The 26,723-nt window shown below is 43.6% G+C and overlaps 1 protein-coding gene across 4 annotated transcripts in view; it reads left to right on the top strand.

The window, feature by feature from the left end:
* MYO1B (myosin IB) overlaps positions 1 to 26,723 on the top strand; it is a 518,726-nt gene that overhangs the window by 348,636 nt on the left and 143,367 nt on the right. For all 4 annotated transcript variants that reach the window (XM_063934156.1, XM_063934153.1, XM_063934155.1 and 1 more), the window contains exons 11-13: positions 4,287 to 4,405; positions 5,014 to 5,100; positions 6,127 to 6,192. In XM_063934156.1, coding sequence (XP_063790226.1) covers positions 4,287 to 4,405; positions 5,014 to 5,100; positions 6,127 to 6,192 — 272 coding nt within the window. The remainder of the gene's footprint in view (positions 1 to 4,286; positions 4,406 to 5,013; positions 5,101 to 6,126; positions 6,193 to 26,723) is intronic.

Here is a 26,723-nt window from a genome sequence, read left to right as displayed (position 1 = left end):
GCACTTCCTTTATTGTCATGCTTTGTCATATAGATATGTTGGTGACTTGCTGTCCTTACTAGACACTCCCATGCATTCCAGTTGCTGAATATGGCACTGGCAGGTCTGGGAATTGAGTCTTTACAAAGTGTCTTACAGGTGATTCAGCTCTTGGTCACTGAGCCATTGATTTATCATATATAATTAATAGCATTAAAGAAATATACTACGTGTGTATTTCAGTACTTCAGTTTTTACTAATTCTCGTGTGCATCCCATTAAAGATAAACCTGTATCAAGAAAATAATGTATATAATCCCACAACTCCAGTTCCCATTAAGAGATTAGCCATCTATTTTAACCTAATTATAACCAAATGTTTCATTGATGCTGGATCGCAGCTTGATATCTACCTACAGATCTGTCTTCATACATCTTGCCTTAATACACCACGCAGCGTGAGATGCCGGGCGTGAGTGAGTTAACAGGTCCCATGCAACTCCATTAGCATCGGGTAGCTTTTTTGCAGAAAAATCATCTTTTTCGCATTGCTAAGCGTTTTATTCACAAAACGATGCAAATAATATGCACACGCAGACTCTGCTGATTAAAATGATATGCGGCTAGCCTATATTCTGTGTACGACAGTGTCTGTATCTGCATAGAAAATGCTACACTATGCTTTGTTTTCTAGGAATTTCTGCATTTCATATGCAGATACTGCCGCCATCGCACACAGAGTATAGGTATGCCACATATTTTAAATAGCAATATGGAATTGTGTTCAATCCTGCGCTTCCTTGTTTAAACATGTAAAGAATAATACACCACAGTGATAACGGTAATTCATATGGGTGCACACAACACGAACCACATACATAGATAGAAAAATAAATAAATATAATACTGTGCTTTTTAATATTCGTTTGAATAATCCAACATCTCTTTTGGATATCTCATAGATAAGAATGAGAACAAGTAACGTCCTTTAGATGAAGAATCTGAAACGAGAACTGTGCTTCCCTCACATATGCATTTTCCAGCAGTGGAGGCACAATCACAAAGAATGATAATAATAGTGCAGTAGTTTTCAAAAAACAAATGGGTTTAATACAGATTTCACTTACAAAACAAAAAGTTAAAAATCACATATAAAGTATCCTCATTGGCAAACATAGGACTACACTGCATATATCTCACGGTGTCCTACAGGTGTTTCAGTGTGGTACCAGCAGTAACAGCTCTGGAATCTGGAGTCACTCCTCCGGGGTGATAATACAGCGCCAGCGGATGTCCAACAACAAGAAGTCACAGAGACCACAATTTACGCGTTTCGGACCTTACCGAGTCCTTTGTCAGAAGTGTGGTAAATGTCTATAACTTGTCCTTATAAAGGGCTTCCTAATTAATCAAAATGTAAAACACCGTTATCGGTGTTCAATTTCTTGATTCCAAGGCGGAAGTGATGTCGCATTGTTTTGCAAATAAGATATATTTTAATGTAAAAAGTCGCTCAAAAAGATGCTCTGTGCTGCAACGGGCTGTTTAAAGGGCAGGGAGGTTAGATGTAACACATCTGTACCTACAGTACATGTAAATACATTTTGAAAACGTAATCTATGCTGCCGTCATGCATAACAGCCCCTCTTGGCACGCCAGGTCCCATGAGACTCTGGTAGAATCCGGCGTCTATTTTGCATCTTATTTGCCAAAAATGCAGCTAAGATGCACCCAGGAGACTGTGCTGCTTAATTTGATATGCAATACTTATATCTCTGTGTGCAACTCAGTCTCTGAATCTACATTCAAATTGCTACGATGCTGCTGCTGTGGTTTTTTCCATACCAAGTTCTATCAAATTAGCACAGTCTCCTGGTTCGTCCTAGCCACATCGTGTTGCATCTAAGACGCATTTTCGGTAAAATCACAAATCGCCCAATGCTAGCAGAGTTGTCCAGGACCTGGCGGCTCACTCACTACGTGTTGAGGCAAGATGACACATCTTGTATGTCAAGCTATTTTGTGCCTCAGAAGAGGTGGCGGCCGGAGTGTGGAGGCCCACTTTATATGCTGAGGTAAGTGTGGTCATGTCATATTGGGATTGGTTGCGACTTCTTAGCAGGCCCCCCTTTCTTGATGCTCATGTATATGTGCTACTCAAAAAAACAAAACCTATATAAAACTTTAACAATAACAATTTGACAACTTTAACAATATATAAAACATAATAAAATATATTTATATAAAAATAAATATTTTAGGAGTCGACACTACAAAGTAAAAAATAACTTGGCAGGCCGTCATTACTACAGACACAACTGTTAATCGTAGGGGCGGTGTCAGAATAGCACTTTGAATGTTAGCATTTTATTTAGTTTTTCAAATTTATTTTTATCGCTCCAACATACAGTGTGTGCTTCACAATGTAAACAAAAAAGTTAAAATTGAGACTAGTGAAATACAGACAGATGAAGCGGTTAGAAGGTCCTGCTCGCAATCCGTCCATCTACCAAATCATTGACGAGATCAAGAAACACCTTCCCCATACAGCCACTTTGATGGAATACATTTTAGAGCTTCATCGCTCCAGTATAATACAGGAGAAATTGTGGGTTCTGAATGCTAATGGGTTCCTAGCCGTAATAGCACTAGTGTACAAAGCATCTATCTTACACAACTGTTCATGCACCACAGAAAAATGGAAGTTGACGGGATTTAACAAGTGATATTCCTGTTATCACTTGTTACGAATTGTGCTTCAGCCAATCAGTTACTAACTTCCATATGTTTGAAAAATTACACTTAGGAGACGATTGGCTGGAGCATCATTTAACATTCACGTGATAACAAGAATATCACTCATTGTTAATAATAATAATAATTTTATTTATATAGCACTCTTTCTCCAACAGGACTCTGTCCCAAAATGTTTGCATATCTTCTCATTCGCTGCATGAGAAAACACCTTTTGTTTGTGGATTACAAATTAAAATAATGTAGAACACAAACCAAAATTTCTTATTATGTAATATTGAATACATAAAGTCTTTATACGTTATAAAAATGTAATTAAAAGCACTGAGATGATCTCGTCTACTGAAATTGCTTATACCCCTTTCAGACATACGACCCGGGAATTTCTCTGCTCAGTCCCGGGTTTTTCACCTCTGAAAAATCCCAGGTTTTTGCTGGGACCCCCTTTCACACTAAACCTGAGACCTGGGAAACTCCCGGGTCAACCCCTTTCAGACATAAGCCTGGTCTGCCCTGGCAGCCAAAACAGACCATGCTACTCTCATGTCACACACTCACATACAGACGTCCCACTCGTACATATCTTACACACACATCTTACACATACACATGTCACACTCAAACATACACATACATATAATATGCACACACATGCCAAATTCTCACACTCCCCACAACAGGCCGCCTCTCTGTTTTTAGGCTGTTTCTGCAACTCACTGCAGCATGGACTACAGCAGCTGGCACACGCCCCTCCAGGCAGCCCCGCCCCTTCCAGTCGGTCCAACGCCAATCAGAGGCTTGTAGGTGCGAGCTAGGAGCAAATTTCCGGGTCGCACCTTTCAGACCTAAGCCGATGTCTACCTGGCACTTAAGTCCTAGGAAACACCCTGGTCAATTGCAGGGTTGGGACCTTTCAGACATGCCAAAATCCCGGGATGATGCGCGCTCATGTGCAAAAACCCAGGATTTTGGAGGATGTCTGAAAGGAATATCAGTGAGTTCCTTGTACACAATGTGACTTGGCCACCTCCTAAAAAAAAAACTGCACTTGTAAATATAGAACATTTCTGCCTACATAACGTGTATATTTACACGTTGCTACGTGTTTTTCTAAGTATATCCACAACTGAAAATGATTAGGTAAAACCTCAGTGCATGAAACTGTTTTATGTGAATAATGTGCTGTGTTACTAAATTATTGTAGTCACTTCCTTTTGATGTGTTCTGACTAGTTCACTTCATTATTTCCCTATACGTACATTATGGACAGAATTCTTTGTTTCAGTTTGCATGACATTATCCTACTATCCCCAATCTATTAAATAATTTTCTTGTTCCTTTTACTATTTTATGTGCAATAGTAGATAATGTAAATTACTGTGTAAGGGACAAAGCTTACAAATCCTGTTATATGCAGTAAGCACATCCAAAGTTTATGCTGCAATCTTTTCATTTTGTCATTCTAATTTAAAGTTTATTCCAGTTCATTAGGAACAAACTTTGTTCATGCTAAGTGATTTATCATTTATTTATTTATAAACCTTAACTTACAGAGCTGAAGGAAATCTGTGAGCTCACGGGCATTGATCAAAGTGTGCTAGAACGCGCGTTCAGTTTCCGGACAGTGGAAGCCAAGCAAGAAAAAGTCTCCACAACTCTCAACGTAGCTCAGGTTAGTTATTAACCAGTGAAATTGTTTTAGATCATTATTTTTAAACCCAAACGTTTGTGTTATCGTATCAAATTGCACTAAATGGTTAAGAGTTTTTTGATGATTAGGTGGGTGTGGATGGATACCAAAACATGTCCATAGATAAACATGCAGCCTGTGTATTGATCTGAAATAAAACTTTGTGGTCCCCAGTATTTGACCAGTTTCATCACAGTGAAACTGAGAGCCAAAAACTGCCTTCACTGTTGGGTCCTTGCTCTGAACAGCAGAGCAGAGGACCACCAGAGCAGATGGTCCGGGCATCCCCCCCACAGGTGTGGTCGGGTTGCTATTTAAATAAGCAACAGTGCTATTTACTGTTGTCAAAGTTTACTATACACAAAGATAATATGTCATGTTGTAGTAATTATTTGCAGATTTTATACATGAGGGATTGTAGCTTTATAATAATGCATTTTACTCCAATGTTTGGTGCTACTGAGCTCTTATGGCACCATATAAGTAATAGATAATACAATACTGCAGGCAAGTGACTTGGATGGCATAAATGTAGTCACATAGCTTTCTTTGATTTTTTTAATGAAGTTTCTTCTATGTATTTCCTCTAGGCATACTACGCACGAGATGCACTGGCTAAGAACATGTACAGCAGACTGTTTTCCTGGATTGTCAACCGAATAAATGAGAGCATAAAGGTACGGCATACATCATCTTCTTTCCTCACTTCTTCAGTGATTTAGTTGCTGTCTTCATCATAGCACAGTAATCTTGCTGATCCATTTGCGAATACCTTATAATGTTAACACTGTTGGGACAATTTATTAAAGGGATAAAAACTATTTACCAAGCCTCATGGTCGGTGTTGGCTATCGCTGATGAAGGCTTTCTCTAGGGTTCACTTGCATAGCCTTCTATGTAAAGCAGTCACTTCTAAGATGGAAAGATTACAATTTTGGGCAGGCATTTTATAAACTTGCAATGGTACTAAGATCACTTTGATTATAAATGTGTCTTTCAAAGACAAATATATTGTAAACTCCATTGTAGACAGTAAAGTCTTAGAAAATAAATAGCCAGAGCAGCTTCTTTTGTCCCAAAAGGGTCTGGGGTCAGGTTTCGACTCTCCTACATGGGTACAGAGAAAATCCTTGGAGTGCCCCACCTTTTCCTATAATGTCAGTTTCCAGACAGTGCACTCAAATGACACGTTGTTACTCTATTAGTGGGTCAAATACATGGTCTTTAATTGCTGTACCATGCTTCTGTGTCGGCTGGTCTCGCCACATGGTAACTGTCCACACCCCTAAGCATGGACCCCTACCACTGCATTCCCCGATAGGCCCTTCATGTTCCAGTCCAACACTGCCTGGGGTCCTGCTATGACATCGGTATGTTTAGTGGATTTAGGGATAGCTAGTTTTTCCTTCTCTGTCTACAGACACACCAGCAGTACCTGTAATAAGCTTTCTAAATAGATGTGCAGTCATGTCACCTACCCAGTACTTCTCAAAGAATTCTGAACTAAAATGTTTTTGTTGTTTGTCTACTAAATGGGCACTAGTTCTTCGCTTCTTTAGGAGCCTCTATCAGCACCACTGACACAAATTATATGCTCTATTCTCGAATCTAGGCCAATAGACACACAGATTAAAAAAAGATGTAAACACGGTTTAAATGTTATACTGTGATTTAAAAAAAAAAATGTTTTATTATTTCTTTAGGCGCAAAGTAAAGTAAGAAAGAAGGTTATGGGAGTCCTGGACATATATGGTTTTGAAATATTTGAGGTAAGCACTTCTTCTGTTTGGGTTTGGGTAATAGGCTAAGTAATCTATGATTTATTAAATTTTATAGTAAAGTACATGTATTTTCCACCAAATATTCCATGTCTGCGAAAGGTAAGCTAAAAAATCAAAACCTTTTCTTGCCTATGATCAAGCCTATGTTGTAGTAACTGTATTTATATAGCATCTGATTTTGGGAGTTAAAAATCTGTCCATGTTTTAGAGGCTATTACCCATTGCCAGTGTTTACACAATAAAATTGACTGAAGTTGTGCCACATGGAGCAATGTTGAACAAATAGTGTGATATACGGCGTGGCTCTCAGTGCAGTAATCGTGGCACACTACCGTAGTCAGGAAATATTCTTCACATTGGGAGGAGCAAAGCCGTGCAGTAGCCTTCACATTGGGAGGAGCAGAGCTGTGCAGTAACCTTCACATTGGGAGGAGCAAAGCCGTGCAGTAACCTTCACATTGGGAGGAGCAGAGCCGTGCAGTAACCTTCACATTGGGAGGAGCAAAGCCATGCAGTAGCCTTCACATTGGGAGGAGCAAAGCCGTGCAGTAGTCTTCACATTGAGAGGAGCAGAGCTGTGCAGTAGCCTTCACATTGGGAGGAGCAGAGCCGTCCAGTAGCCTTCACATTGGGAGGAGCAGAGCCGTCCAGTAGCCTTCACATTGGGAGGAGCAGAGCTGTGCAGTAACCTTCACATTGGGAGGAGCAAAGCCGTGCAGTAACCTTCACATTGGGAGGAGCAAAGCCGTGCAGTAGCCTTCACATTGGGAGGAGCAAAGCCGTGCAGTAGCCTTCACATTGGGAGGAGCAGAGCTGTGCAGTAACCTTCACATTGGGAGGAGCAAAGCCGTGCAGTAGTCTTCACATTGGGAGGAGCAGAGCTGTGCAGTAGCCTTCACATTGGGAGGAGCAGAGCCGTCCAGTAGCCTTCACATTGGGAGGAGCAGAGCCGTCCAGTAGCCTTCACATTGGGAGGAGCAGAGCCGTGCAGTAGCCTTCACGTTGAGAGGAGCAGAACCTTGCAGTAGCCTTCACGTTGGGAGGGGCAGAGACGTGCAGTAGCCTTCACAATGGGAGGAGCAGAGCAGTGCAGTAGCCTTCACATTGGGAGGAGCAGAGCTGTGGAGTAACCTTCACATTGGGAGGAGCAGAGCTGTGCAGTAACCTTCACATTGGGAGGAGCAGAGCCGTGCAGTAACCTTCACATTGGGAGGAGCAAAGCCGTGCAGTAACCTTCACATTGGGAGGAGCAAAGCCGTGCAGTAACCTTCACATTGGGAGGAGCAAAGCCGTGCAGTAACCTTCACATTGGGAGGAGCAAAGCCGTGCAGTAACCTTCACATTGGGAGGAGCAAAGCCGTGCAGTAACCTTCACATTGGGAGGAGCAGAGCTGTGCAGTAGCCTTCACGTTGAGAGGAGCAGAACCTTGCAGTAGCCTTCACGTTGGGAGGGGCAGAGCTGTGCAGTAGCCTTCACATTGGGAGGAGCAGAGCTGTGCAGTAACCTTCACATTGGGAGGAGCAAAGCCGTGCAGTAACCTTCACATTGGGAGGAGCAAAGCCGTGCAGTAACCTTCACATTGGGAGGAGCAAAGCCGTGCAGTAACCTTCACATTGGGAGGAGCAAAGCCGTGCAGTAACCTTCACATTGGGAGGAGCAAAGCCGTGCAGTAACCTTCACATTGGGAGGAGCAAAGCCGTGCCGTAACCTTCACATTGGGAGGAGCAGAGCTGTGCAGTAGCCTTCACGTTGAGAGGAGCAGAACCTTGCAGTAGCCTTCACGTTGGGAGGGGCAGAGCTGTGCAGTAGCCTTCACATTGGGAGGAGCAGAGCAGTGCAGTAGCCTTCACATTGGGAGGAGCAGAGCTGTGCAGTAACCTTCACATTGGGAGGAGCAAAGCCGTGCAGTAACCTTCACATTGGGAGGAGCAGAGCAGTGCAGTAGCCTTCACATTGGGAGGAGCAGAGCTGTGCAGTAGCCTTCACATTGGGAGGAGCAGAGCCATGCAGTAGCCTTCACATTGAGAGGAGCAGAGCTGTGCAGTAGCCTTCACATTGGGAGGAGTAAAGCCATGCAGTAGCCCTCACATTGGGTGATTTGAATTTGATTTTGCTATCATACGTTTGTGGGTATATTTTAAAAAGAAACACAAGGTGGACATATTTAGTACGTATACTTATTCTGCTGAGAACAGACTTTTGCAGTAGTCTTCTATTACCTTTTATTTGTTAACAATTATTACATTTCAACATAACAAGGGTGGGTGCAGAAAAAAAAGGAAACAATAGAAAGTTTACATAACGGACCTGAAGCCCAATCAGATCCCACACATCAAGAAATAAACATGGTAGAAAATGGCAAGATGGCAAGTACTGGTCTCAAATACAATAGGCATCTGAGCTGGGTGACTGTAGGACACATGCCTTACTAAATATAGAAGATCAACCCTGCTCCTCCCTATATTTCTACTAAATTTCTACTATCCCTACTAAATGTTTTTAGTCTTTATTTTCAATTGTGACTATACTGGGTACAGAGGCAGCTCTCCATAGCTGTAACTTTGAAATAGATGGGCAAATTTTATGTTGCCTCTCTGGAGTGAAGTACGCTCTGTGAATTAGCTTAAAACTAATTTCTAAGTGGTTTATACACTAGGACACTTTGAAACATGTATGAAACATTATTTCCCACTCTTCCTCCGAAAGGCTTTTAGAGAGGTTCTTTTTCCACTTTGACTGGCACACCAATTTTCCTCTTATTTTCCAGTAATTGGTAATGATACTAACAAGGTATACCACCTTTGTGATTAGAAGACTGGAAATGGGGTAAAATATATAATGGGAAATATGGCAAATAGGCAGTAGAAAGCTAGCTCTGAAGCCGTGTGTGCTATACAAGTTAGACAGCTGAAAGATAGACAGTCATTAGGTCGACACCATATGGTCGACGGTCAAAAGTCCGACAGGGTCAAAACTAGTGATGTGCACCGGACATTTTTCGGGTTCTTCTGTGTTTTGGTTTTGGATTCGGTTCCGCGGCCGTGTTTTGGATTCGGACGCGTTTTGGCAAAACTTCACCGAAAATTTTTTGTCTGATTCGGGTGTGTTTTGGATTCGGGTGTTTTTTACAAAAAACCCTAAAAAAACAGCTTAAATCATAGAATTTGGGGGTCATTTTGATCCCATAGTTTTATTAACCTCAATAACCATAATTTCCACTCATTTCCAGTCTATTCTGAACACCTCACAATATTATTTTTAGTCCTAAAATTTGCACCGAGGTCGCTGGATGGCTAAGCTAAGCGACACAAGTGGCCGACACAAACACCTGGCCCATCTAGGAGTGGCACTGCAGTGTCAGGCAGGATGGCACTTCAAAAAAATTGTCCCCAAACAGCACATGATGCAAAGAAAAAAAGAGGCGCACCAAGGTCGCTGTGTGACTAAGCTAAGCGACACAAGTGGCCGACACAAACACCTGGCCCATCTAGGAGTGGCACTGCAGTGTCAGGCAGGATGGCACTTCAAAAAAATTGTCCCCAAACAGCACATGATGCAAAGAAAAAAAGAGGCGCACCAAGGTCGCTGTGTGACTAAGCTAAGCGACACAAGTGGCCGACACAAACACCTGGCCCATCTAGGAGTGGCACTGCAGTGTCAGGCAGGATGGCACTTCAAAAAAATAGTCCCCAAACAGCACATGATGCAAAGAAAAAAAGAGGCGCACCAAGGTCGCTGTGTGACTAAGCTAAGCGACACAAGTGGCCGACACAAACACCTGGCCCATCTAGGAGTGGCACTGCAGTGTCAGGCAGGATGGCACTTCAAAAAAATTGTCCCCAAACAGCACATGATGCAAAGAAAAATTAAAGAAAAAAGAGGTGCAATATGGAATTGTCCTTGGGCCCTCCCACCCACCCTTATGTTGTATAAACAGGACATGCACACTTTAACGAACCCATCATTTCAGCGACAGGGTCTGCCACACGACTGTGACTGAAATGACTGGTTGGTTTGGGCCCCCACCAAAAAAAGAAGCAATCAATCTCTCCTTGCACAAACTGGCTCTACAGAGGCAAGATGTCCACCTCATCATCATCCTCCGATTCCTCACCCATTTCACTGTGTACATCCCCCTCCTCACAGATTATTAATTCGTCCCCACTGGAATCCACCATCTCAGGTCCCTGTGTACTTTGTGGAGGCAATTGCTGCTGGTGAATGTCTCTACGGAGGAATTGATTATAATTCATTTTGATGAACATCATCTTCTCCACATTTTCTGGAAGTAACCTCGTACGCCGATTGCTGACAAGGTGAGCGGCTGCACTAAACACTTATTCGGAGTACACGCTGGAGGGAGGGCAACTTAGGTAGAATAAAGCCAGTTTGTGCAAGGGCCTCCAAATTGCCTCTTTTTCCTGCCAGTATACGTACGGACTTTCTGACGTGCCTACTTGGATGCGGTCACTCATATAATCCTCCACCATTCTTTCAATGGTGAGAGAATCATATGAAGTGACAGTAGACGACATGTCAGTAATCGTTGGCAGGTCCTTCAGTCCGGACCAGATGTCAGCACTCGCTCCAGACTGCCCTGCATCACCGCCAGCGGGTGGGCTCGGAATTCTTAGCCTTTTCCTCGCACCCCCAGTTGCGGGAGAATGTGAAGGAGGAGATGTTGACGGGTCACGTTCCGCTTGACTTGACAATTTTCTCACCAGCAAGTCTTTGAACCTCTGCAGACTTGTGTCTGCCGGAAAGAGAGATACAACGTAGGTTTTAAATCTAGGATCGAGCACGGTGGCCAAAATGTAGTGCTCTGATTTCAACAGATTGACCACCCGTGAATCCTGGTTAAGCGAATTAAGGGCTCCATCCACAAGTCCCACATGCCCAGCGGAATCGCTCTGTTTTAGCTCCTCCTTCAATGTCTCCAGCTTCTTCTGCAAAAGCCTGATGAGGGGAATGACCTGACTCAGGCTGGCAGTGTCTGAACTGACTTCACGTGTGGCAAGTTCAAAGGGTTGCAGAACCTTGCACAACGTTGAAATCATTCTCCACTGCGCTTGAGTCGGGTGCATTCCCCCTCCTTTGCCTATATCGTGGGCAGATGTATAGGCTTGAATGGCCTTTTGCTGCTCCTCCATCCTCTGAAGCATATAGAGGGTTGAATTCCACCTCGTTACCACCTCTTGCTTCAGATGATGGCAGGGCAGGTTCAGGAATGTTTGGTCGTGCTCCAGTCTTCTGTACGCGGTGGCTGAATGCCGAAAGTGGCCCGCAATTCTTCGGGCCACCGACAGCATCTCTTGCACGCCCCTGTCGTTTTTTAAATAATTCTGCACCACCAAATTCAATGTATGTGCAAAACATGGGACGTGCTGGAATTTGCCCAGATGTAATGCACGCACAATATTGCTGGCGTTGTCCGATGTCACAAATCCCCAGGAGAGTCCAATTGGGGTAAGCCATTCTGCGATGATCTTCCTCAGTTTCCGTAAGAGGTTGTCAGCTGTGTGCCTATTCTGGAAAGCGGTGATACAAAGCGTAGCCTGCCTAGGAACGAGTTGGCGTTTGCGAGATGCTGCTACTGGTGCCGCCGCTGCTGTTCTTGCTGCGGGAGGCAATACATCTACCCAGTGGGCTGTCACAGTCATATAGTCCTGAGTCTGCCCTGCTCCACTTGTCCACATGTCCGTGGTTAAGTGGACATTGGGTACAACTGCATTTTTTAGGACACTGGTGAGTCTTTTTCTGAGGTCTGTGTACATTTTCGGTATCGCCTGCCTAGAGAAATGGAACCTAGATGGTATTTGGTACCGGGGTCACAGTACCTCAATCAAGTCTCTAGTTGGCTCTGAATTAACGGTGGATACCGGAACCACGTTTCTCACCGCCCAGGCTGCCAAGGCCTGAGTTATCTGCTTTGCAGCAGGATGACTGCTGTGATATTTCATCTTCCTCGCAAAGGACTGTTGGACAGTCAATTGCTTACTGGAAGTAGTACAAGTGGTCTTCCGACTTCCCCTCTGGGATGACGATCGACTCCCAGCAGCTACAACAGCAGCGCCAGCAGCAGTAGGCGTTACACTCAAGGATGCATCGGAGGAATCCCAGGCAGGAGAGGAGGACTCGTCAGACTTGCCAGTGACATGGCCTGCAGGACTATTGGCTTTCCTGGGTAAGGAGGAAATTGACACTGAGGGAGTTGGTGGTGTGGTTTGCAGGAGCTTGGTTACAAGAGGAAGGGATTTAGTGGTCAGTGGACTGCTTCCGCTGTCACCCAAAGTTTTTGAACTTGTCACTGACTTATGATGAATGCGCTGCAGGTGACTTATAAGGGAGGATGTTCCGAGGTGGTTAATGTCCTTACCTCTACTTATTACAGCTTGACAAAGGCAACACACGGCTTGACACCTGTTGTCCGCATTTGTGTTGAAATAATTCCACACCGAAGAGCTGATTTTTTTTGTATTTTGACCAGGCATGTCAATGGCCATATTCGTCCCACGGACAACAGGTGTCTCCCCGGGTGCCTGACTTAAACAAACCACCTCGCCATCAGAATCCTCCTTGTCAATTTCCTCCCCAGCGCCAGCAACACCCATATCCTCATCCTGGTGTACTTCAACAGTGACATCTTCAATTTGACTATCAGGAACTGGACTGCGGGTGCTCCTTCCAGCACTTGCAGGGGGCGTGCAAATGGTGGAAGGCGCAAGCTCTTCCCGTCCAGTGTTGGGAAGGTCAGGCATCGCAACTGACACAATTGGACTCTCCTTGGGTATTTGTGATTTAGAAGAACGCACAGTTCTTTGCTGTGCTTTTGCCAGCTTAAGTCTTTTAATTTTTCTAGCGAGGGGATGAGTGCTTCCATCCTCATGTGAAGCTGAACCACTAGCCATGAACATAGGCCAGGGCCTCAGCCGTTCCTTGCCACTCTGTGTCGTAAATGGCATATTGGCAAGTTTACGCTTCTCCTCAGACGCTTTTAATTTTGATTTTTGGGTCATTTTACTGAACTTTTGTTTTTTGGATTTTACATGCTCTCTACTATGACATTGGGCATCGGCCTTGGCAGACGACGTTGATGGCATTTCATCGTCTCGGCCATGACTAGTTGCAGCAGCTTCAGCACGAGGTGGAAGTGGATCTTGATCTTTCCCTATTTTAACCTCCACATTTTTGTTCTCCATTTTAATGTGTGGAATTATATGCCAGTATCAATAGCAATGGCCTACTACTATATATACTGCGCACAACTGAAATGCACCACAGGTATGGATGGATAGTATACTTGACGACACAGAGGTAGGTAGAGCAGTGGCCTTCCATACCGTACTGCTATATATACTGGTGGTCACTGTGTCAGCAAACTGCAAAACTAAAATGCACCACAGGTATAGAATGTAGATGGATAGTATACTTAATGACGACACAGAGGTAGGTACAGCAGTGGCCTTCCGTACTGCTATATATAGTATACTGGTGGTCACTGTGTCAGCAAACTGCAAAATTAAATGCACCACAGGTATAGAATGTAGATGGATAGTATACTTAATGACGACACAGAGGTAGGTACAGCAGTGGCCTTCCGTACCGTACTGCTATATATAGTATACTGGTGGTCACTGTGTCAGCAAACTGCAAAACTAAAATGCACAACAGGTATAGAATGTAGATGGATAGTATACTTAATGACGACACAGAGGTAGGTACAGCAGTGGCCTTCCGTACCGTATTGCTATATATAGTATACTGGTGGTCACTGTGTCAGCAAACTGCAAAACTAAAATGCGCCACAGGTATAGAATGTAGATGGATAGTATACTTAATAACGACACAGAGGTAGGTACAGCAGTGGCCTTCCATACCGTACTGCTATATATAGTATACTGGTGGTTACTGTGTCAGCAAACTGCAAAACTAAAATGCACCACAGGTATAGAATGTAGATGGATAGTATACTTAATGACGACACAGAGGTAGGTACAGCAGTGGCCTTCCGTACTGCTATATATAGTATACTGGTGGTCACTGTGTCAGCAAACTGCAAAACTAAAATGCACCACAGGTATAGAATGTAGATGGATAGTATACTTAATGACGACACAGAGGTAGGTACAGCAGTGGCCTTCCGTACTGCTATATATAGTATAATGGTGGTCACTGTGTCAGCAAACTGCAAAACTAAAATGCACCACAGGTATAGAATGTAGATGGATAGTATACTTAATGACGACACAGAGGTAGGTACAGCAGTGGCCTACTGTACCGTAATGCTATATATTATATACTGGTGGTCACTGGTCAGCAAAACTCTGCACTGTACTCCTCCTATATAATATTATACTGGTGGTCCCCAGTCCCCACAATAAAGCAGCACACTGAGCACAGATATGGAGTGTTTTTCAGGCAGACAACGTATACTCGTGGTCACTGTCAGCAAAACTCTGCACTGTACTCATGCTTTATAATACAGCTGCTCCCCAGTCCCCACAATTAAGCAGTGTGAGCACAGATATATGCAGCACACTGAGCACAGATATGGAGCGTTTTTTTCAGGCAGAGAACGGATAACTGGTGGTCACTGATCAGCAAAACTCTGCACTGTACTCCTCCTATATTATACAGCTGCTCCCCAGCCCTCCCCACAATTAAGCAATAGTGCACAGCACAATCAAGTTCAACATAAACGGAGAGGACGCCAGCCACGTCCTCTCCCTAACATTTCCAATGCACGAGTGAAAATGGCGGCGACGCGCGGCTGCTTATACAGAATCCGAATCTCGCGAGAATCCGACAGCGAGATGATAACGTTCGGGCGCGCTCGGGTTACCCGTGCCATACGGGAGAATCCGAGTATGGCTCGGACCCGTGTAAAAAGGGTGAAGTTCGGGGGGGTTCGGTTTCCGAGAAACCGAACCCGCTCATCACTAGTCAAAACGTCAACACCAAAAAATGGGGGCGTTTTATGTTTCATGTTTTTAAACATTTTTTTACCCACATTTGTTGAAATTCGTCCCCTCGCCACGCTTCTGGCAAAGTTACTAAAGGTAATATTTTGTGACATGGATAGTAAATGGGGAAAAAAAGTTGTAAAAGCATGAAAAATCCCTATTAAAAAAGAAATTGTCAACATTTTGACCCTGTTGGACTTTTGACTGTCAACCACATGGTGTTAACCTAATGCCTGTCTACCTTTTAACTGTCTGTCTATCAACAGCCTTCACTGAAGCCAATGGTATAATTGTAAATATTTAAATTCCTGTGTGGGTACAGCATAGTTCAGCTGAAGGTGAGAAAAGGCGACTATCCCGTCTAACAATGTATTATCTAATGAGGAGTTAAGGGGGGTACACACGGAGCGATGTTAACTTATTTTCTAAGCAATCTAACAAGAACACATTGCTCCATGTATAGGGGTGCCGGCGGCAGTGATTCGCGGCCCTGCGCGCCGCTATCGCTGGCGCAAGATTGGGCCAATCTAGTGAGATCGCTCATGCATGCATACCCAATCTAGTCAGATCGCTCATTTCACCGCTGGGTGAAATGAGCGGTCTCTCAGCCCCCCCTCGCTCAGCACACATCGTGCTGTGCTGAGCGGGGGGAGAGATGTGTGCTGAGCGGTCTGTGATAGATCACTCAACACACATCTCCAGGAGAAATCTCTTGTGTGTACCCCCCTTAGAATTTAAGCACTGATCTTTCGGTGTTACCCCCCTTTAGAATCTAAGCACGGATCCCTCCGTGTGTACCCCCCTTAACTTCAAATCAGAGATTAGATAAGCAGTACCTATTAGAGATAAATTAGAAGACTGTAACAATATCTTATTAGCAGCTGTAAAGTTTAATGTCATTTGTCTCATGTTTATTCCCTGCCATTCTTCTAATCTTACATTATTCAATTGTAATACCTTTTGGGCCAGATGATACAAGAATTTAAAAACATGCCTTTTACATGCTAAACATGTCCTCTAGCCAACACACTGTATCCAGGATGATGCTTGTGGACAATTTGAAATGTTGAAGGCAACTATTATCTACTACACACTTTATTAGATACTCTTTTTAGACAAGACTGCACTTACCAATCCTAGACAGGCTGTTTACACCCAAACCTTTATGCACACTTAGTGCATGTTCAATTAGAGCAGCTCTGAGCCAGCTGTTAACTCTTATTTCTGTTCACTCTTTCCGGAATTGCAAGCAGAAATCAGCATTAACTTTTGCATCGGGGCTCCTTGCGGGGTGATTGCTAGTATCTAATTGAATAGCTACAGGCATTTAACGCAGGAGAAGAGATTGCATGACCCAACTCGTAATTGAATCTAACTCTTTAGGTTGGAGGCTGTTACCCTTAGCAGTCTCTATGAAATGAGTGCCCTTTACAACATACAGGGAAAGCAAGGCGCCACCTCTCTCTCTCCCTCCCTCCCTCCCCCCCCCCCTCCCCCAGAAAAAAAAAAGCATAGGGTTCCTCTTCTTTTATAAAGACCAGCACTAGGCTGAACCAGCCAGGGGGAGTAGTGCCATAGCAGGGGAGACGCTCAGTATGGGGTCCCCCTGCCATAGCATTAAACACCCCCCCAAACCAGTCAGCCCAGGGTTGGAATTCCTCAGGAAGTGGGGACCCCAAAAATGTAAATGAGTGCCCCTGTCATGTGCAAAAAACAGCACTGGGCTGAAAGCCCAGTGCTATGCCCTGCACCCCTGGTGGCGATGGGTAACGGGGTTCATGGCATACTAATATTGTTCTTTACAGTCGGCCTACAGGTCCCAGCAAGCCTGCCTAAGCATGCCGGTACTTGGAGAACCACAAGTGCCAGCATGCCCGGACATTAAGGGCGCGCTGGCACCCGTAGTCCGCCTGTAAAGAAAATGTTAAAATAAAAACACAACACCTGATGTTTTAATATTTTATTGTGCAGGACCTTCACCTGGGGGAGGCAGCCTTTAAGCTCTTTTGCATGGCCGCCCCCACTCCAGGACTTCCGGCGTCTACACCTGGGGGGCGGCGGCCTTTAAGCTCTTTTGCATGGCCGCCGCCTCCCCAGGGCTTCCGGCGTCTTCTGTCTTCGGGAGCTCTTGACTGCTCCCTCCCCGCCGCCGGACTGACCACTGCTACCTCGCCGCTGGCTTATATAAGCCAGTTGAGGGGGCGGGGCAATGACGCGGCGAGCCATGATTGGCTCGCGGCGGCCATCTTGAATTTAAAAAATGACGCTGAGGCGCCATTTTTTAAATTGGAAGCCGCTCTCCGCTGCCGAACTCTGCAGAGTGGCTGGCAGGGGTTGGATCCTCTCGGATCCAGGCCTACCACCAGCCACCATTTACCCGTCACCACGATGCCAGCCGCGTCGCACTGCCGATTGTGCCCGCTGGCCAGTGGATGTGCTGGCCCAATCACATCTGGGCGACTGACAGGGGCGTGCATTCATGTGGGCTGAATGCACGCCGCTGTCATTGAGGCACCAGTATAGGTGCCGCTTCCCCATACATTTTCAATGGGCTTTTACAGCCAATTGCTTCGCCCTGCCCGCCCCCCGCTGCCCGGACTTTAATGTTAGCAGTGGCTACGATGAAGGGATTTTCTATTTCGGGGGGGAGGGGGGTGAATGGTTAAAATATTAAAAGAAGATATTTATAACAGACTCTGTGTTATAAATATCTTCTTTTTATTATTTGAATCATTATGACGGGAGGCACTGCCTCCCATGACTGCACGTCCCACACTTAATTTAATCTTCACCAAAACGGGAATAAAAGAGACTGAAACACAGATGGGGAATACAGGCTCATGCAGAGGGTGTGACAAACATAGGAGGGGAGGAGAGGAGAGAGGACAATATTAATTCTGCCAGGAGCCAGAATTCGTTGCAGGAGCATTGTTCACTCTTGATATATTTCACTTACTGTAGATGTCAGCAGAAATACTTAGAGGGAATGTTTTAGCAGTAGATCAACAATGCAAATTAACCTGTTCTCAGGGGTTGGAGAATGGATGGGAGGAACAGGACAGAATTTCTACACACATGTAGTACAGTCTGTGTAATTGGACACACATGTAATCAGACTAAGCCTAGCAGGCAGCTCTCTGCCCAGCCTAAAACATGCAAACCCAAATCATTTAATTTGGGACTGGATCACACCTGGCACCCAGTTTGGGAACGACTGATATATACAATTTTTGTTGTAATAATTTTTAATACAATACAACAAATACTATATTAGCAGTGTTCAAAGATTGGGATCCAGCTGGGGTTTTACAGTGTTAATATTTTGGTTTCATAGTACTTGTTGTTAATTGTGAATATCTGACTTTTAAAGGCTCATACACACTAGGCGACTTTGCCCTCAGAATCGTTAATTTTTCCGTTTTGAACAATTTTGAGGTCAAAGTTCTCCCAGTGTGTATGGGCTAGTGATGATCGACTGGTGATAATGCGCGCTCCCGCATCATCGCCAGCGAGGTGGGCCGTCTAATGGTTTTACCAGCTTGTTTGCAGATGATGGTTCATTTTCCAGCCATCATCGCTCAGTGTGTACGGCTGCAAGCAACGATGGCTGGAAGATGAACTATTTTCTGCCCGCCGGACCCACCCTGCTCTCGCACCGAGTCCCGCCTGCTCCCTCCTGCGTAGCATGCTCCCTCCAGCAGTGAAGTGAGTCGCCGGACCCACCCTGCTCTCACCCCAAGTCCCACCTGCACAGGCCAGCAATGTATATATTACTGGTACCACTGCCCACCAATGACGTTTATATAAGCCAGTAATATATACATTGCTGGCACAGGCCAGCATTGAATATATTACTGGCATCACTGCCCACCAATGATTATTTATGCCAGTAATGTATACATTGCTGGCAGAGGTCAGCAATGTATATGTTCTGGCACCACTGACCACCAATGTTTATGTATATTATATAAATTGCAGGCAGAGTCTCCCTTTTTACACATGACTGCAGCAGAGTCCCCCTTTTTTACACATGACTGCAGCAGAGTCCCCATTTTTTGCAGCAGTCCCTCTTTTTTTACACATGACTGCAGCAGAGTCCCCCTTTTTTTTTTTACACATGACTGCAGCAGAGTCCCCCTTTTTTACACATGACTGCAGCAGAGTCCCCCTTTTTTACACATGACTGCAGCAGAGTCCCCATTTTTTTGCAGCAGTCCCCCTTTTTTTTTTTACACATGACTGCAGCAGAGTCCCCCTTTTTTTACACATGACTGCAGCAGAATCTCCCTTTTTTACACATGACTGCAGCAGAGTCCACCTTTTTACAATGGCCCATGCTCCCACCCAGTCCATTACGTAAATAGCCTTTCAAATGGAAGATTTTCAGCAAAGTCTTTCGCCTCCTGAAAATGTCTTGCTCTTTGGGAAAATAGCTCAGTGTGTATGCACTACTTTGGGTGAAAGATATATCTTCCAGAGATGTTGTCAAAGTCTTTTGAAATTACAATCTCCTAGTGTGTATGGGCCTTCAGTGCCATTGCTTTTGGAAGTCATACAGCACTTGCCTAATCTCCTGGAGTTCTCTCAGGGTCCATTGAAAGTAGACAAGCCTTCTGCATCCTGTTCTTTTCTGCAATTAATTGGGCAGGACTGTAATGCCATTTAGTGACCAATCTTTGCTAGTAAAACTAAAATGGTTTTACCAGTGTTATTTATGTAGACATCCCTTCCATGTCTCTCTTTTTTTACCTGTATACAACATGTACACTTATTGCTTTAGTGCCGCACTATACTTTAAGTTACTGGACCAGAGTAGCTGGTACCTATACGATGGATTGCTTTACAGAGGGGGTTACCGGTATATAATCCCCTCTATTCTGTATAATAGAATTGTACTGTATGACCCAGTAGGGTGTTCTGCAACAGTAAGTTTGAAGCATGATGTCCTTTGTTCTCCAGATGGACAGGACAATTTTGTAAAGATGGAACAGCGGGTGTCTTGTATGTATGTATGTATATGTGTGCGTGTGTGTGTGTGTGTGTGTGTGTGTGTGTGTGTGTGTGTGTGTGTGTATATATATATACATGTATCTTTTTGATCATGTAGATGCTCTGAATTGCCAGTCTTGATAAAGGTCCTATAATAGGACCGAAACGTCGAATGTTAAAGGCAACGTTATTGAACCTGATTAACCTGAATAAACTGATTGACACATCAAGATCTTCAAAGTGATTGATTTCTGCGAGAGTGCATCCACGGGTGGTAGATGCGGTATATTTGTGACCTGACAAGGTCATTGGGAGCACCCGCCTATTTATCTCTATGAACTGATTAGAGTGCAGGATATTCTGTGGGTGTATATATATATATATATATATATATATATATATATATATATATATATTGCACTCGCCAGGTTTCCATAGTAAAAGGTAAAATCTTCAAAGGCTTACATATGTTACACTGACGCTTTGGTCATAGCACACTTGCTTTTTGGGATCTGGTGCCTGTCTTTGTAGATGATGTGCTGCTGGAAGTCTTGATAAAGGTCTGCTGTGACCAGAACTGGGATGTAATATATGTAAGACTTTGAAAATTAAAAGGGTTTTTTTTTTGCCTTTTACTATGGAAACCTGGGGAGGGCCCTGTATAGTTACATATCTACAATATGCCCATTGGAGTTGCAGATTGTGGACTAATGCAGATGTGTGTACAATATCTTGTTTGAGGAATTACTTGCTGGAAAGGATTTCCACAGCCATTTCAGTGCCTCTTATTTTTATTCTTGTGTTCCCATGCAGCTGGGAAAACTTCAGCCCGTCATTAAAAATAATTCCACATGTTGGTATTCATCCGTTGTGGCAGTGGATTTGCACATTGAGCTGTGGTGAATAAATAGCATGGTGTGCTGCATTTGCTTTTTATTTTTATTCTTTTAAATTCTTGGACTTTTAGTAATTCTATTTCTATACCTCATCTGGCAATAAAGACTTTATAAAGAATGTCAATATATTTTGCAGTGGGATTCAGTCTTGGTCTGCAATTTTAAAAGCTATTCTGATCATTACAATTTTACATACTTCAAACAGTCCTTTCCAATCCGTTAGACACTGTGACTGAGGTCTGGCTGGAGTCCTGCTAGAACTAGCTGCGTGTGCATACTTGATGAAATGAATGTGTGTAGGGCGAAGTGGAGGCAGCCGGCTTATGTCAGCAGAAAACATTCTTTAGCTGTGCTGAGCAAGGGAGATAACAGCAGATTGTTTGATGTAATACTAGGATACAGCTTCGGTTCACACATTATTCAACTGGGAATAAAACCAACTATAGACAAATGAGTAGCGGTTTTTCTTTTTGAGACATTGACACCTATTGGTGGTCTACCATGGCTGCTGTAGCTGTTCAGTTCAGCAAAGTGTTATTTACTGCACTTCAACAAATTTATTTTACATTTGTAACATACTTTTTGCTACATATGTTGACGATGACGTCAAGCCTTTATTTACAGTATGTTGGCTCTGTGTGTGTACCGATCACAGCAAATGATGTGGCTGTGCTGTGCACCTTGGCAAGGCATCTCAACCATTATGCCCACTGTCCTTTAAAATTTCACTCTAGAATTGATCACCCCAGCCAAAACATATTCCAAATATATTAATCCAATCCTATTTTTATATTGCTATCTTGCGGCATCATCCAGTTGCTGTTCTACTTTCCTATCTTTGTGCACTTCTCTGTCCTCAGTCTTGACCAGGGTAAGACAACGTGTGGATCTACATGTCTCATAATGCCATGCCACAGTTTAAGCACGTCTTAACATCAACATTGTGGCAGGGCATGCTGGGATGTAGTTCCACAGCAGCTGGAGTGCCACAGATGACCCACCATCTGATCTTTGATCATGATGTGAATACTGTCCACACTTCCTTACCGCAGTGCTATTTGCTGTCTCAGCTGATAACAAGCTGGGATTGGCACAGCCCATTACTACAGTGGTCACCCAAGGCATACTCTAGAAGACAAAGTGATTGGATACAAAAGTCTTCTAACTGGGAAAACCGGCTTCATTTACAAGATACTCACATAAATTGTATTAATTTGACAAATATATGATAATGTGCTGTATATATGAAAAGCTTCCAGTTGTTCTTTCCTGGTGCTTGCATCTCTTTGGTGCTCTGCAAACAAATGTTTCTACCATTAGCCCCAGCAGCACATCATGGAAACAAGCTGTGCAAGGGATGGGTAGGGCAAGGCCTCAGATATTTCACATATCTTTCTATTTTTCCCACAATTGCTTTGGTTAGGCAGCAGAGCTTCAAGGATTATTTTTGAGCATCAACAACCTTTTTCTATTTCACTGTTGACTTCCTTTTTGGCTTATCTTTTAATTACAGCATTCCAATAGCTATTTATAATGCAGACCATCTACATATTATATTGCATGACTCCAGATTTATGAGTCTGGCGACCTTCTTCATTTTGTGAGAAGAAATTGGAGTGTTTGAGTAGTCCATTGCACGTCCCTGACATGACATCCTGTCCAGAAAGGTTATCCTCACCTAATCCATGTACATCTCAGAGAGATACATACCTTTTGATCTCTGCTGACAATTGACTACATCTCAACAGCCTTTCCTGTGACATAAGACAAATCTCACTATACACCGCAGTATACACATACTGTAATTAGGCAAAGTGTGTATTATTACATTGGATTTGGGCACTAATTAAATGCTTTTGGAAATAAATTACGTTTTCTATATACAGATAAATTTTTCAGCATCCCAAGGGAGACTGTGACAGGGATAAAACAGGGACTGTTGGGAGGATTGGAGCTAGTTTACCAGGCAACCATTACACTTGCTAATAAACAGACTTAAATCAAGATGTTGAAAAGTGGAAATGTAAGTAGGCTCTATCTACGGTTTTGTTCTGGGGCACTCACTGTGGAAACCAATGACTGGCCCACACTTTGGCATGTTCCTCCACTGAGCAGGAGCAGCTGTGGAGGGGATTGGTAATCCATCCTCCTGTGTTGCCCACCCACAAAGGTGAGACTAGCTCTTAACAACTGCGCTTAAATGAAAGTTATTTAGTAACATTACTCATTTTCATTTCAAGTATAAATTCTGCGGTTTAAAAAAACCCATTTAGCTATACAACAATATGCCCGTACCAGAAACAAGAGACAGGCGCTGTAGGAGGGGAAAGTGTAAAATCAACCACCCCAAGGGAGCTTCCAGTGACAGAGCAGAGGAAATAAAGGTGTTTAATCATTCCAATTCCAAATGCAATACCTAAGGGTATTTCTTTTGTGCAAATAGCCTTTGATTGTGAAGTGGAGTTGATTGTGAAGTGGAGATGTATAAATTTCACATATGCAGCTTAAACTGAAAGATTATTTCTCCAAACAACATATCAATAGCAAACCTGCCTCTCCATTTCACACTAAAAGCACATTTGACCCATCTTCTAATAATACATCTATTGATACCTTTTATGATGCTAGTTTTACAGGATGTTTTATCTTTTGTAAGAAAAAAAAAAAAAAAGAAAACCAACAAAAAAACAGAAAATGTCTGGAACCACCTTTTCCCTACTCATTACATACAAATAAGCTCAATGATACTTGGCTATTATTTAAAACCACTAGATAGTGTCCGGTCTGTTAAATTTAAAAAAAGAACAATTTGTTGTGTATCTCAACTCATACAACCCTGATGTTATATGATATTATGCTTCTGTTGCATATCATAAACTTAGGCAGTGTTGTTTCTGTTGAAAATATGTTGCCTATTAGATAGCATAGTTTGTGTGATTGTTAGTCCGGCTTAACCTATTAATGTTAATTTGTTTTTAGAAATGTATGATAAGTTTTGCACTAGTTTAATGTATCCCAATGTCTGTGAACGGACAGTCGTTTCTATGGTTTCTCACTTTGTTTGCCCAGAATACAGTAAGTATGACTCGCCTGACAGACAGTGTTTCTATGCATGCTTTGTATAAACTACATCAGTTTAAGTGTGTTCTAATGCAAATGTAACAATGATGTAGTGTGTGCTGCTTGGTATGGCTTCTGTCTTTTCTTTATATACCTTGTACAGTACAACATGTACGTGCTATATATGTACAACTTCTATTTGATAAAGTATCTGTGCTCAGTGTCTTCCAGGCTGCTTGGCTTTCTATACATGGTCTTGTTTTGCAGTGTCTTAATCTATACTTATAACATATGGTTTGTTATGTTCATTTGGGAGCTGGAATTTTCATATTTTAAGAATTGGTGCAAAGTATTAAAATAACTATCCATTGCAAGACACATTCAATTGTAGCTTAGAGAGCTTCTACTCAAATTTTCACTAACCAATTTCTCTCCCATCCCCTAGTGATTCATAGGGAGACTAGACAAGCTTGCCCCTCATCCCCATTGCTCTTCGCGACAGCATTGGAACCACTGGCTGTGGCCCTGAGACAACTATCGGCTTTCTCTGGGATTTCGGTGTGAGGGAGGGTGGTTAAGCTTGGATTATTTGCGGATGACATGATTTTATTTGTTTCTAATCCTCGTACGTCTAGTCCGGCTATCTTTGACACTATACACTGTTTTAGTACCTTCGCTGGTTATCGCATAAATGTCCATAAATCCGAATTACTCCCTGAGTTCTTATCCCAATTCACACTGACCACTATTAAATTGAAATATTTAGGTATTTATATTCCCTCCCAACTTTCTCGGTTATATCCGTTTAATTATACTCCCATTATTCAAAAGATTAAAACACGTTTAGAAACTTGGAAAGATCTCAAACTTTCTCTGTTAGGTAGGATTGCGGTGATAAAAGCCGTTTGTGACACACCCAACATTTACGGTGCTGAAAACTTAAACTAATTGTGGGGTGCTGGTATGAATCAGGTTCGGATGATCAGAGCGGCAGACCTGCTTTACCCCTCAGACACAATAACAAACACATATAATACAAGATCCAACTCCATTTTATTATTTTAACAAAATTTACAGGATTCGCAGCAGGTATAATGCAGGCGCAGGTAAGCAAGCTGGTTATTAAATGAAGCACAGTCTCGTACAACCAGCGTGAACAGTTCAGCAAGTATGATGCAGGGACAGGTAAGCAAGCCGGTTACTAAATGAAGCACAGTCTCGTACAACCAGCGTGAACAGTTCAGCAAGTATGATGCAGGGACAGGTAAGCAAGCTGGTTACTAAATTAAGCTCAGTCTCGTACAACCAGCGTGGACACTTCAGCAGGTATGATGCAGGGACAGGTAAGTAAGCTGGTTACTAAATAAACACAGTCTCGTCGACGCTTGCATAAAAGAACTATCAGTACCAGCATTCCTTAGTAGCAGATAAATGCATTAACATTAACTTTCACACTGCTGGGCGGAGCTTGCATAAAAGAACTATCAGTACCAGCATTCCTTAGTAACAGATAAATGCATTAACATTAGCTTTCACACTACTGGGCGGAGCTTGCATAAAAGAACTATCAGTACCAGCATTCCTTAGTAGCAGATAAATGTATTATTAGCTTTTAAACTGCTGGGCGGAGCTTGCATAAAAGAACTATCAGTACCAGCATTCCTTAGTAACAGATAAATGCATTAACATTAGCTTTCACACTGCTGGGCGGAGCTTACATAAAAGAACTATCGGTACCAGCATTCCTTATTAACCGATAAATGCATTTACATTAACTTTCACACTGCTGGGCGGAGCTTGCATGAAAGAAACATGAATGAACTCAGATAATTTGCTTAAATCACACCCCTCTTCAATGACAATAACTGAGGGTACCGTTTAACAAGGGAAGCCTACCCCCTTTACTTGTGTGTGGGGCCCTGGGGTCATGAGGGGAGCTCACCCCCTTCTTCAAACTAGTGCTGCGGTCATCATGAAATAAGGGGAGCCTACCCCCTTTTTAAAATCCAAGTGTTCCCCCAGTAACAGAGTTTTGGCAGCGGAAGGGTTAAATGTCGACAAAGCAGGTGCTGAGGGGAGCCTACCCCTTTTTTTTAACTAATGTCCCCAATAGCAGAGTTCTGGCAGCGGAAGGGGTTAACAATGCAGAGTGTGGCAGCGGAAGGGTTGTAGCTGGTTCTCACCACTAGCTGCAGCGCTTCTGCCACCTCCGACCCTCTGCATCTTCAGCGCTGCCCGGGATGCTGAGCACCGCACCGGGCTGCGCTCCTTGTCCAGACGGCTGCTGTACGGAGTCTCCCTCCTCCTGCCGGCGATGTCCACTTCGGCTCTGGTCCTGCGCCGTCCTCTCCACGCTAGGGTCTTCTCCAGCGTCTTCTGCTCCGTTCTGGACGTCTCTCTGCGCCGTCCTCTCGCACCGCTGGTGACTTCTCCTTGCCTCAGGCTCCGGTCCGCGTCGTCCTTCTGAGCAGCCCAGGGTCCTCTACTCCAACCGCGGTGCTCTCCAGTGACGCTGGCCGGGGTCCTCGATGAGGTCTTCACAGCCGTGGTCGTCCTTTGCGGTGCCTGATCACCTGATGTCAGCTACCGCTACTCGGAATCCAGGGGACG

This window comes from Pseudophryne corroboree, chromosome 7 (genome assembly GCF_028390025.1).
Source record: "Pseudophryne corroboree isolate aPseCor3 chromosome 7, aPseCor3.hap2, whole genome shotgun sequence".
Taxonomy (NCBI): Eukaryota; Metazoa; Chordata; class Amphibia; order Anura; family Myobatrachidae; genus Pseudophryne; species Pseudophryne corroboree.
Note: the sequence above shows the minus strand (reverse complement) of the source record. Positions and strands in the feature narration are given on the sequence as shown.